General features: G+C 46.7%; 1 protein-coding gene across 33 annotated transcripts in view; it reads left to right on the forward strand.

Annotated features, from left to right (window-relative positions):
* The window catches only part of CAMK2G (calcium/calmodulin dependent protein kinase II gamma), a 162,762-nt gene that overhangs the window by 62,228 nt on the left and 87,870 nt on the right, over window positions 1-12,664 (forward strand). For all 33 annotated transcript variants that reach the window (XR_010917904.1, XR_010917932.1, XM_067537480.1 and 30 more), the window contains exon 3: window positions 1,100-1,159. Coding sequence is in view for 31 of the 33 variants with exons in the window: in XM_067537480.1 (XP_067393581.1) it covers window positions 1,100-1,159 (60 nt within the window). In the remaining 2 variants the exon portion in view is untranslated. The remainder of the gene's footprint in view (window positions 1-1,099; window positions 1,160-12,664) is intronic.

The following is a 12,664-nucleotide window of genomic DNA, read 5'->3' on the forward strand; positions in this document are numbered from 1 at the left end:
GGCAGCGCCGCCCCCCTCTCACCCCCGCCCACCATCCCCTGGGCTGCCTGATGTCTGTGCATTACCATGACTTGATTTATCTTAGCATCTCTCCTGGAAGGTGGCTGAGGTGATGGTTCCTTTTGCAAGGAGACCTGGCAGAACTCATTTCACATGACAGTTCCCAGGTATCTGTTCACACACTCCTCTTTGAAAAGAGTGCCAGTCTCAGAACCCATTGAACTCAAACTGGGTATTTCACGTCCATGTCAGAGATGAGCCCACAGTGTTTCACTCCTGCACTACCTGCTTTAAAGGCATTGGCGAGGCCACATTTGGAGTATGGTGTCCAGTTTTGGGCCCCCCACTACAAAAAGGATGTGGACAAGTTGGAGAGAGTCCAGGGGAGGGCAACAAAAATGATTAGGGGGCTGGAGCACATGACTTTTGAGAAGAGGTTGAGGGAACTGGGCTTGTTTAGTCTGCAGAAGAGAAGAATGAGGGGGGATTTGATAACAACCTTTAACTACCTGAAAGGGGGTTCCAGGGAGGATGGGGCTAGGCTGTTCTCAATGGTGGCAGGTGACAGAACAAGGAGCAATGGTCTCAAGTTGCAGGGAGGGAGGTCTAGGTTGGATATTAGGAAAAACTTTTTCACTAAGAGGGTAGTGAAGCACTGGAATGGGTTACCTAGGGAGGTAGTGGAATCTCCATCCTTAGGGGTTTTTAAGCTGTGGCTTGACAAAACCCTGACTGGGATGATTTAGCTGAGGTTAGTCCTGCTTTGAGCAGGGCTTTGGACTAGATGATCTCCTGAGGTCTCTTCCAACCCTAATCTTCTATGATTCTAAGTTGGGAAAGCCAACCCAGCTGTGACCGTAGCGGATGCATGTCGTTCACAGCTTTGCTATGTGTAAACACGTTGCCCTGCTCTGCCTTGCCGCGGGACGATGGTGAGTTCCTGGGAGATGCTGCATTGCAGCCAATTCTAGTCCTACTCAGCCTTCTGGTAACCTATTGATTCACTGTGTCTCAATTCCATTGGCTCTAAACAAGAGTATAGTTTGGGGTTTGCCAGCTTACACCCTATTTCTCTTTCTCTCTCCCCCTCTATTTGCAGATCACCAGAAACTGGAACGTGAGGCCCGAATCTGCCGGCTCTTAAAACATCCCAATATTGGTGAGTACCTCTGGGGGTGTGTGGCTCATGCCCTGTGCTTGCTATTCCTGGGAACGGACGGTGAATTCTCACTGCTAACCTGCCCAATTCTGGCCTTATTTGCCAGTGAAGCCTCATCAGCTACTCCTCATTTCTGCAGTCCCTGTGTGCGGATGCAGCCCAGTGCCTGCGGTGGGGCCCTGGGGATGGATCCCCCGAACCGTCTGGCCTGTGCCGTGCACAGAACTGTCCCAGATCGTGCTCTGCAGTCCTTTTGTTTGGTGTTCTGAGCCTGGCGTAAGCTGCTATATTCACTCCACTTCCGCCTCTTGGTACTGTCTGTGTGCACCCTGTGAAGGCTGTGTTCAGGGAGGTTCCCCAAGTCTGACGCACAGCGGGCTAAGCTGTCAGCTCTGCCGCCACAGCGGTCACTAGCTCCATAAACAAAAGAGCTGATACTTGGTTTCCATTCTTGAAAGGGTTTTGTCTTCTGCTGAGTGTGGCTCTCACATGGCTGGTTTCCATGGTTATCCGGCATGCAGGTTTATTTTCTTTCTCCTAGGGAAATGCGGAGAGGGAGAAAGAATTGCCCTCTTTGAAGGCTTTAGTGACAGGCTACAAATAAGTGATGGAGTCACGGGGACAATTATGACTTGAAATACGGGGGGGAGGAGGAGAAATAACTCAACTTCTAACAAAAAACCATGTTATTTACTAACCAGCAGAAACAGGAGCGGGTTTGTTTCTTGTTCCAAAGCTCCATGGAAGATTGCCCGTCAGTCCCACTCCAGTGAAATTTGCCATTGTTTACTAGAAACTGCCGTGCACAAAAATTTGGACCCTATTAATTCCTTTTATTAATGTATTTTATTATGATCTAAAGAGGTGTTGGAGCTACTTAGGAACTCATCTGAGGTGGTTGTGCTTCTCCAGGGAGGAATATTGAGTAATGCCAGCCTGCCTCCTTCAAGTAGGGCAGGCTCTGAATTCCTCTCCTATAGAGCCATAGGGCTGTGGGCCATAGGTAAGGCTTAAATTTGTCACAGGTACCCTCAGGGGATGACATGGATTTTCTTTCACACAAGTATCCCCGGTGGTGGTGGTGGTGTGCCGCGTTCCCCCTCCCCCCCATTGTCCTTCAGTATTTATAAAAAGTGAAAGGAGCCCTAGTGCCAGGTTTGACAGCTCCAGAGACTAACCCTGGTAGCCTCAGAACTGGGACAGCCTGGGGAGGGAGCAGCGGCACAAGCCTCTCCCGGGCTGCTGCGCCAGTGGGCAGTTATGTCTTAATTTGCATTTATGTGATCACTACAAAAAGTGCTCATCCAAGCTCTGGGAACCCACGCACTTTCTAAGAATATAGAAATAAAAGGCAGCCGTTCCCCCCCAAAAGGCAAGAGGAGTGGGAAGGCCCCCCCATCACGTGGGGCAGCTTCTTTCCTTCAGAGCACATGTCCCAGCTCCCTCCCAAAAGGCCAAGGAAAGGAGGTGGACCTTGCAGCGTGTTCAGAAGGCCAACAGGTACAGGCTATTTCAGACCAACGGAGGTGGTGAGTGAATTCCACCATTCAGGGCCCTCATGCAATATGCCCTGCCAGCAGCCTTTAAACAGAGGCTGCTCCATCTCTGCCGGCAGTGGCAGTATGGCATGGGTGACAGGTGGGACAGCAAGGGTGCCTCAAATAGGCAGATCCCCAGTTATGTAGGATCAGCCTACATTGGCCTAAACCAGCGGTTCCCAACCTTTTTTTACAGAGTACCACTCGGGTCAGGTACAGTCAGGTCAAGTACCGCTTCACCTGACTGTACCTGGCCTGAGTAGAACTCGGTAAATCGATGCCCTCCGCCGAAGCCCTGCCGCCGTTTGACAGTTTTCGGCGGAAGAGAGGATGGGACTTTCGGCGGCAAGGGGGGAGTGGTTGGCGGCGGTGAGCTTTTTCAGCGGTGGGGGGGGGGGGGGGGGGGGGGATTCGGCGGCGGCAGGGTTTATCGGCGGAGATGGGGGGGGGGGGGGGATTCGGCAGCGGAATCGGCGGCGAGGTTTGCCTCGTGTACCAGCGAGCCGTCTTCCGCGTACCACTGGTGGTACGTGTACCACCGGTTGAGAACCGCTGGCCTAAACAATTTATATACCCTGAACTGGTTTCAAAAACCACCTAAAAGCAAGGCAGTGATGAGTTAAGGATATTCTAAAACCAGCACTGCTTCTTTCAAGGTCTTTGTTCCATATCTTAACTGATATATTTCCCATTTATCAATTGACAGCTGGTACAGTAATCATAATTGTAATTTCTTGAGTATAAATGTGTGTGGATGAATAGAGAAGTGGGCAACATTGATTTATGGCAAAAATGCGTGTGTATGGGGAGTGGCCTTTGTGGCTGATGAATGTGCCATGTACATCTATACCTATTTTTTATTCTTTTTCAGATTACTGAGTGTAGGATTTATTTTGGGTCCGAGTTAAGGTGATTGTTGCAATATTCATTTCTTCTTTCTGCTTGATCAGTGGTACCTGTAGGTACTCAGCACCTCTGAAAAATCAGTTGCTCAAGTTGGGCAGCCAAAATTAAAGGTAACTTTCCAAAACAGAGGCATCCCAAACTGATGCATGTCACTAGTGAGAAGTTTGAACAAACTTTGTTTAGAGCTGCATCACAGGCAAGTCCTGGGCTTTCCATCAAGAAACAAAGGGAGCAAAAACTTGACAACGAAGAGCCAGTTTAGTGGTACCAAACTCAACAGGGCTATCTTAGTACAAAAGCAGTTGAGTCAGGGCACCCCCTCACAGTTATCACTTGCTGCATGGGTGGGGCCTTACGTGCCTGAGCCTACCTGTGACATGTCTCTAGAATGCCACCAGGAAGTTCAGAAAGAGTCCAGGAGGCTTTAAAACATGATCCATGATACTGTCTTCTGATCCCGCTTTTTAAAAGTGATTCGCTGTGGTGAATAAATTGGTCTCTTGCATGTCAATGTAATAAGCTGCAGTGACTCATTTTGGTAGCTAATCTCCAAACTTTTGGTTTGCACTGTATTTTTGCACTGAGAATCATGGAGGAGAAACGGCCATCAACGTTGTCTCAATATCTTTCTCCTGGTATGAATTTCTTTCTCCTTTGACCACCCCAAATAGCCAGGGACGTGGATACAATCAGTATGCTACCAGCTTTAAATCCATGACATTCTGACCTGCCTGGGCTTAAAGGTGCCTGCTCATTGCACTGCCGTCAAAGAGTTCTGCAGATTGGAGCCTGTAAATAAGGATATGGCAAAGTCCTCTTTTTTTTTTTTTTGGTGGAAACTCCATTCTGACAATTACTGTGATGCTGTGGTGAGCTGAAGCAGGCTATCATAGTGTGAAGGTTTTAAAATGGGACATAGGTTTGCTGATCTCCTGGTTATTTGGGGCTTGTGACACACTGTTGTTGGTTTTGCAAGTCATCTGTTGGGTCTGAAAAGAGTGGCGATGTGGTAACTCCAGAGTACAAAACCATGACCACAGCGTATGTCAGTCGTGTACCAAAAATGGATAAAATCCAGATTATTTTGGGTATAAAACCAGACTGGAGGGTGCTGATGGTGTGTCTATTTCTATTATATTTCCCTTGCTGTTGCTTTTCGTGCTGCAACCACCCAATGATTTCTCTGAAACACCACCACCGAATCTGAGCCTAATTATGGACTACTGCTGTGTAATTGGCTGTTTTCTTGCTCTGTCTGTGGATGCATATTGGGGCTGAGGTACCCCCAGTGGTATAGTGCTTCAAAGGGCTGAGTGTTTCAGTCCAGTTATTCTGTCAGCCTCTGGAGGGAAGAGACTGGTCTTGAGGCAACTTCCAGAAAGTCTTGCTTTCCAAAGGCAAATTGCTCTAATGCAATGTATCAAGCTCTGTCAACTGGCTACCATCCAAATGTGTCAGGCTTTTTGTTACCATCCCTTGCTGTTTTCAGTGGGGAAGGAGTGATGTGCTCTGGCATTTCCTTCCCAGCCCTTCGCCACTCTCAAAAGCTCCAGACGGATATGCCTTGCTGAGCAGGAAGACTCTGTGAAACCTGTCCATGCTGCTTTAGATATCAGAGGGGCTGAATGCTTTGCTGGTAGTCTTCTGGAGTTCCTTACCAAACTCAGATTCCCATTGCACCTGCATAGGTTGTTCTGTGCTGACCAGGAATGACAGTTAAGTGCAGTGGAATGGGATGCGGGTTAATTGGTGACCAAACCACCTTCATCCTCCCTTTCAAAGGGAAAGCAAATCTGACTGACTCACCAAGAGGGCACGAAAACGCACAGGGGAGGGCCTGGTCTGGTGAAAACTCCCACGGAGATCAGTGAGAGCCTTGCCTCCGGAGGGATGTTGGATTTCTTCCTTCGCTGTCTGATCTGCCGTTCAGGTAATTCACACAAATCTGGAAAGCTTTGCAGAGCTGTGTCTACATCAAATGCTTGCAAAACCCTTTCACTTCTTTGGAAACCACAGACCAGTTTTTTTAACCTAGTATCTGGTTGCCCCATCCCATTATCTTCAGCACGGAGTTGCAGAACCAAGCTTCCATAGCCAGTCTCTTCAGGTGGGATATGCAGGCTCGGCTCCCTTCTGTGACAGCTTAGGTAAAATGTATCTTTTGAAAAACTCACATACAGGCAACCCTACTTGTTTAACTTGTAGCTCAGTTGTCAAACCAGATTGCCTGAATTAGTGGGCTCTCTTAGAAGTATTGTCTATGCTCTGTTCTGGGGAGGAGGGATTTTTAGCCATTTTCTGCCCTTGCTAACAGCAGTACAGCTGTCTGATCAGGGTGCCCAAGTGTATGAGATGCAGGATTGTGGTCCTGGGTGGAGACATGGCTTCAGGTGTTCACCAGAATGTTTTAAAGTGTTGCTCAGAGCAGATTTCAACAGCCTGTTGTTAAACGTGGCCTTGCGCTACCCCAGAAATCAAGGGCTCCTAGAAGCTGAGGTATCCACCCCTTGACTATTTATAGACTGTTATCATGTCCTCCCCTGCTTTAACAGTACATAGGCAAACTTTACAAATGTAGCTTTTGAAATCTTGTCTCAAAGGTGAACCCCTGATCACTTTTGTTGCATTCCCCTGGCTTCCACTTCATTGCTGTCTCTGCTAATTGTGGTCTCCAGAGCTGACTGCCCAAGGAACTGTGGGAATAGTACAAACAATAAATAATCATTCTGATGTGGCCCCACCAAATGCTCCCTGTTGCACAACATGATCTCTTTGTCGCTGTACACGTCAGTACTGCCACAGGCTTACTTTACTCTGTTATTCCAAATTCCTTCAAATTGCTGTCCGAGGTCCCTTTTAGAACTAGTGTGGTCTGTTTCTCCTTCCCTTCAAATGTCTGTGGTCCTAATTATTTTTCCATGTGTAACTATTGTATCTTGTCACTGTCTTCCTATGTTCTACTCCCTCTTTAAGATTTGGGGGAAGCTCTAGAGAAATCAGTTGTGAATAAACTTGATTTCCTCTGATCCTGCTCAGTTTGATATTTCTTTATCCCCTGGGGTACCACATTAGAAGTGCGTTCCCCAGGCAATCTGATGTTGGTGGCTTTGTAAAAATGTTGTAGGGTGATTTCACCTGCCTATGAAATATTAGGCATGGACCAGCTCTGGAGGCAGGATGCCAGACTTGATGGGCTAATGGTTTGAGCCAGAACTTCAGGCCTCCTTGACATCTCGAGAAACATATTCCCTGTTAACCAGATCCTCATTGATTTATCTGCCTTGGAATACTTTCCCACCACCTTTTTTTAACAAGATCATTCCAACCTTTCCCTGTTCTAATGGGGCAAAGCTCTTGATCGTGTTTGCTATAAGCAGCAAGTTCAGTTGTGGTTGTGGACTGCAGAGGTCTAGGCTGCCTTTGCAATTGGGTCAGAGGAGATATGTGTGCAGAGATTAGTTAAAATGCTGGCTGAGGGTATTTTCCAGCAGCTTGTCCAAATTCACTCCTAGCAGAGCTCAGTTGACTTCCTTGGTGTGAGACCATGGAGAAATTTGGCCCTCTGTGTTTAAAATGCGTCTCTGCCATGTGACTGTTTCTGCTTGGGGGAGGTGGGGATGCTGGACATGTTCCTTGTTCCCGTGTGAACTTGTTGGTGAGAGGGAATTGGGGGAGGGGGGTTTTAAGTCCTTGTAGTAAGAGATGCAGTTCACTGCTTTCCCAGCTCCTAGTTTGAATGGCTCTGCCTTGGAAGGGCTCAGGCTGCTTGAGGAGTTGCTATGGTTCCTGGGAATGCTTGAAAAACAGCGATGGCTCCCCCTCTTCATTCCTTGCTGCTCCCACCAAAAATGCCAAACACCACCTCAGCTGTAGAGTGTTTCCCTCCCAGAAGTTTCTGATCGCTGAACTCCATGTTTCCCTTTCTCCAGTCGCACACGGATGCTGATGAATATCTTGTGTGTGCACTGTAGCGAGGCTGAGATTTGGCTCCCCTGAACCAATTCATCCCCTTACATTCCTGACTCTGATTCTCTCCCTCTCTCTCTTTTTTTCTCTCTAATTTTTCTCCTTTTCCCTTCATCCCTTTCCCCACTTGTTTGTTCTTTCATCTTGGGAGCTGTATTTCCTCATTGCTGCCTCATCTCAGGGGCTGCGCAGTGACTTTGCTGGTCTCTGCTGGTTGCTGTGTGTCTGCTGGCCAGCTTTGCACTAGTTGGGGTTCTCTCCGTGACATTAGCCAAACAGCGCACTGTGGATTTTTGTTGTGCAGTCAAGAAATCCCTAAAATGGATGTTGGGATAGGAGCCAAAAATGTTAGCTCTACAAGCTTGAAATATTGCAAAGGGCAGAAAAGGGAGCAACCCCTTTGCCTCCGACAAATAAAAGCAAGGAGTAAAAAGATGGAAATAAAACCTAAGTAGTTGCTTCTGTCAAGTGACTGTAGACTGAGAATATGGTCATGTCCACTGTCTGGTGCAATCATGCAAGCAACAGTTATTTTTAAAAGCTAGTGGTTGCTTCAGGCTAAGGAGTCTAGCATAATTTCCTTGAGCAGTATAAGCAGAGCCTTCTCTCTGAGAAGCATGCTAGAAAAACTCTGCTATGGCATAGAGGCAGGGCCCATTTATATCCTGCTCTGGCTGATACAATACTCAGGAGACAAAAGGTCTGTTCACACAGGTCAAGGAAACCTTATTAGAACGCTGCTAGCAACATGCACAACTTCAACTGTGTTGTGAGTGGAGACTAGAGAGGAGTGGTAGGGTAGATCCAGAATAAAGATCCAGGCCTTTATTTTTAAACACATTACAACAAATAATATGAATAGACGTTTCTTTCAGATTTCAGGTTTTTCTGAAAGGTGTTTGTTCAATTTTGGCTAAAACGTTCCCCGAGTAGTGTTGTGATCCACAGCAGCAGCTGGGGCAAAGAAAGGAAGTGAAAGTGCCTGGAAATAGAGAGGATGCCTGACCCATCAGCTTTGCTGGTCAATGCAGAAAGCAAGCAAACTTAGACTTTTCAAAAAACAACAACAACAACAACAAACACTTTCAGAGATCGCCTTGCACCATGAGTGGGCATACATACATACACCCATGTTCGATTGCACTCTCTTAAAATTGCAGGATACTGTGCTTAGCTAGTACGTAGATAATTGTGGAACTATTGCTAATAGTTGTGAAAAGGAATGAGTGCAATTTAACTGGTATGTTTGCTACTGTCCCAGCTAATGTAGACTCATTTGGCTGGTGCCACAGGGTTGAGCCAGGGGTGTGTTAGGTGTGAGATGTTGAACTAGAGTCTGTCAAGACAGAAATTACAAAATCAAGACTAAAAGAGGACATAAAAGTTGACTAAAACTGAAATGTCATGAATGTAACTTCTATTCAATGAAGTATATTTCTCTTCTTACTTTTAAATGGGTCTCTGAAAGGGACCAGCTTGCTGTCCTGCGGAGCATTCTGGGTCACAGATTCTGTTCTTTGTAGAACGTTCTCTTGCCAGAGTCCCTTCGTGGCAGGGAGAACGTTCTCTTCCCCTCACTCTCCAAGGCTGGAGTTGTTACATGTTTCACTGACTATGAGAAGTGCATGGAGGAATCTTTCTTGTACTTTTTCATGCTAGCCTGGCCCTGCTCATCTTGCTCTTTCAGTGGAGATCCCTCGGGTGCCTCTGCAGGGGCTTGGTCCTGTCTGAGGGGAGCTGTGAGTTGAGAAGAGAATGTATTGCTGTTCTCTGGGGCTTTCAAAATTTAGCCAGTGTGAAATGTTTGGGGCTTTGGGAGTGTACAACCAGCTGTCGTCTATACAGCATCCTGTAACCTCTCTGTGGTTAGAGCCAGAAGGAGTGGAGGGGAGACGCCATCATCCCAGGGGACTGGTTAGCAGCAGCAGGAGCTAACCATGCTGCTCCTGTTAGTTGCCGCTCTAACGAAGCTGGTCATTAGCTGCTGGAACAGATGACTTCCAGAGGATTATTTGTATTACACACTTTAATGCTTTTTAATAGCAAATTTTTAATTAAAAGGAAAGCAGCTGCAGCCGAATTCTGTGTGTTTAATATCGTTAAGGAAACAGCTGGAGTGGGAGCTGAGCGGTGTCAGCAGTCCCAGGTTCAGGATGGCCTCCTAGCTGGACAGGGTGCACTGCATTTTGGGAGCTGTGCTGGAAGGGTTGAGGCTTAGCCAGTTATTGAGGTGGCGGGGCTGTTTCGGTCTCTCAGGCTGTGAGAATGGGGAGCAGGTGGGGAGATGGAGCGTGGGCGGTAGCCATCTGTGTCAGTTCACTTGTCAGTTGCGTCGTTGCAGATGATAGCGCTCAGTTTGCCGTCTGTCAGGCCATGTGTATTTGTATTTGTAGCTTCAGCATCCTCTGGCTAATGTGAGAGAGTTACTTTTGGTGAGGGAGTGAGTGGGGCAGGCTTTCACAGCTCATTTTATTCCACCCCTTCTCCTGGTTTGCTGGGCACTTGCCAGCGGTGTCTGTCTTTTGCCATCGAGCTCACTAAAGTTCCCCCTCTAGTACATCTCTTTGGCTAGTGATGAGAGACCGAGAAGTCCAAGACATCACTTACTCCTTGAAGGAGGCAAATGCTGCCTAATGCCGGGCTGGAATCCACCCAGAGGTGATGCTGCTGCTGATCCTAATGAGCAGCTGATATTTATACAGCATTTTTCATTCCAAAAGATCCCAGAGCACTTTTGAGATCATACCACTATGGCTGCTTGAAAGAGTTGCTGTGTTGCAATTACCGTGACACAGGGGACAGGCATCTCCATTACAGTATATTGGCTCTGCTGTGGGTACTGCGGCAAAAGCATCCACGTTTCAGCAGCCTGAGTGGTGTGTAATCGCTGCCCAAAATCTTGGATAATACAGTTGGGGATGACTGGTGGTGCCTCAGAACCTTCCGGAATGCTGGATGAGCTAAAAACCAGGAAATAGAGTGCTAAGGTGTAGCCCTGTCTTACTCTATAACCTTTACTCTGCCCCCGGGAGCTCACAGTGGCGCCTGGAGGATGGACTGTGTTTAGTTAGGGTGGCCCTATAATAAGAAGACATGAGGTCTTGCTAAGGCTGTGTGCCGTTTTAGGTAGCGTGTGGTGTCCTGCAGAACTGGGTTCTCTTCTTCAGCTGTCAGCATGCCCCTTCCTCTTCACTGCATGAGAGCTGTTGACTGCGGGCTGGCAGCGCTCGCACTGTGCTAGTGTATCAGGACCACGTGTGTCACTGCTGAGTCACGTGGGTTGTGCTGATAGAAGCACGGTGACATGTTGCTGTGGGGATTTGTAGCTCTTGGGTAGCATGCACGGGGCCGGATTTAGGAGCAGGCGACCCGGCGCGGGGGGCTATTTGTGGTGTTAGGGACAATAGAATGTTTGACGTAAAATGTTTCAGGTGTTCATATGTGGATTCATTTGTCACCAACATCCTAGAATGTTCTGGACCTTTGTAGAATCTTCCAGACTTTCTGAGAACTACATTTTCCTCGACGCTCCGAGAATGTGGTCCGCCAGGCCCTCGCGGGTATGTAAGGGGTGGGGCATCGCCCATCAGTCAGTGAGAGGTAAGGACGCTTTTCCTCATGTGTGGCTAGCTTTGAGGATTCTGTTCACACTGCCGGTCACAGTCACGAGTGGTGAACACAGCTTTTCAAAGCTCAGAGTCATTAAAACATATCTTCAGTTACTTCAGTCACCAGGGTCTGAGGAAATACTTCCTAGAACACTCAAGAAGCTGACCAAGGAGATAGCTGAGCAATTAGCAGTCATCTTCCAAAAGTCATGGAAAATGGGTGTGATTTGAGAGGACTGGAAAATGGCACTATTTGCCTATCTATAAATAAGGAAACAAGGAAAATCAAGGGAATTACAGACCAGTGAGTTTAACTTCAGTACTCAGAACGATAATGGAACAATTAATTAAGCAATCAGTTTGCAAACACGTAGATGATGATGATGTGAGAAGTAACAGTCAGCATAGATTTGTCAAGAACAAATCATGTCAAACCAACCTGATAGCTGTCTTTGCAGAGTAACAGGTTTTGTGAATGGGGAGAAGCAGTAGATGTGGTATATTTTGACTTCAGTAAGGCTTTTGATATTATCTTGCATGACTTTCTCATAAACAAATTAGGGAAATACAACCTAGATGGAGCTACTATAAGGTTGGTGTATAACTGGTTGGAAAACTGTTCCCAGAGAGTAATCATCAGTGGTTCACTGTCAAGCTGGAAGGGCATATCGAGTAGGGTCCTGCAGGGATCAGTTCTGGGTCTTGTTCTGTTCAATACCTTCCTCAATGATTTAGATAATGGCATAGAGAGTACACTTATTAAGTTTGCGGATGATACCAAGCTGGGAGGGGTTGCAATTGCTTTGGAGGAGATGATTAAAATTCAAAATGATCTGGACAAACTGGAGAAATGATCTGAAGGTAAATAGGATGAAATTCAATAATGACAAATGGAAAGTACTCCATTTAGGAAGGAACAGTCAGTTGCACACATACAAAATGAAAAATAACTGCCAAGGAAGGAGTACTGCAGAAAGGGATCTGTGGGTCATAGTGGATCACAATTAAATATGACTCGACAGTGTGACTTTTTTTGCAGCATTCTGGGATGTATGAACAGGAGCGTTGCAAGTAAGACACGAGAAGTATTGTAATTCTTCCACTCTACTCCATGCTGATTAGGCCTCTGCTGTAGTATTGTGTCCAATTCTGGGCACCACATTTCAGGAAAAATGTGGACAAATTGGAGAAAGTCCAGAGAAGAGCAACACACATTATTAAAGGTCTAGAAAACATGACCTATGATGGAAGATTGAAAAAACTGAGTTTGTTTAGTCTGCAGAAGAGAAGACTGAGAGGGGACATCACAGTTTTCAAGTACATAAAAGGTTGTTACAAAGAGGAGGGAGAAAAAATTGTTCTCCTTAATCTCTGAGGATAGAACAAGAAGCAATGGGCTTAAATTGAAGCAAGGGTTGTTTAGGTTGGATATTAGGAAAAACTTTCTATCTGTGAGGGTAGTCAAGCATGAGAATAAATTGCCTAGG

The sequence above is a fragment of the Emydura macquarii genome, unplaced genomic scaffold (assembly GCF_026122565.2).
Source record: "Emydura macquarii macquarii isolate MOO-44397 ecotype Brisbane River unplaced genomic scaffold, CSIRO-AGI_Emac_v2 contig_67, whole genome shotgun sequence".
Taxonomy (NCBI): domain Eukaryota; kingdom Metazoa; phylum Chordata; order Testudines; family Chelidae; genus Emydura; species Emydura macquarii.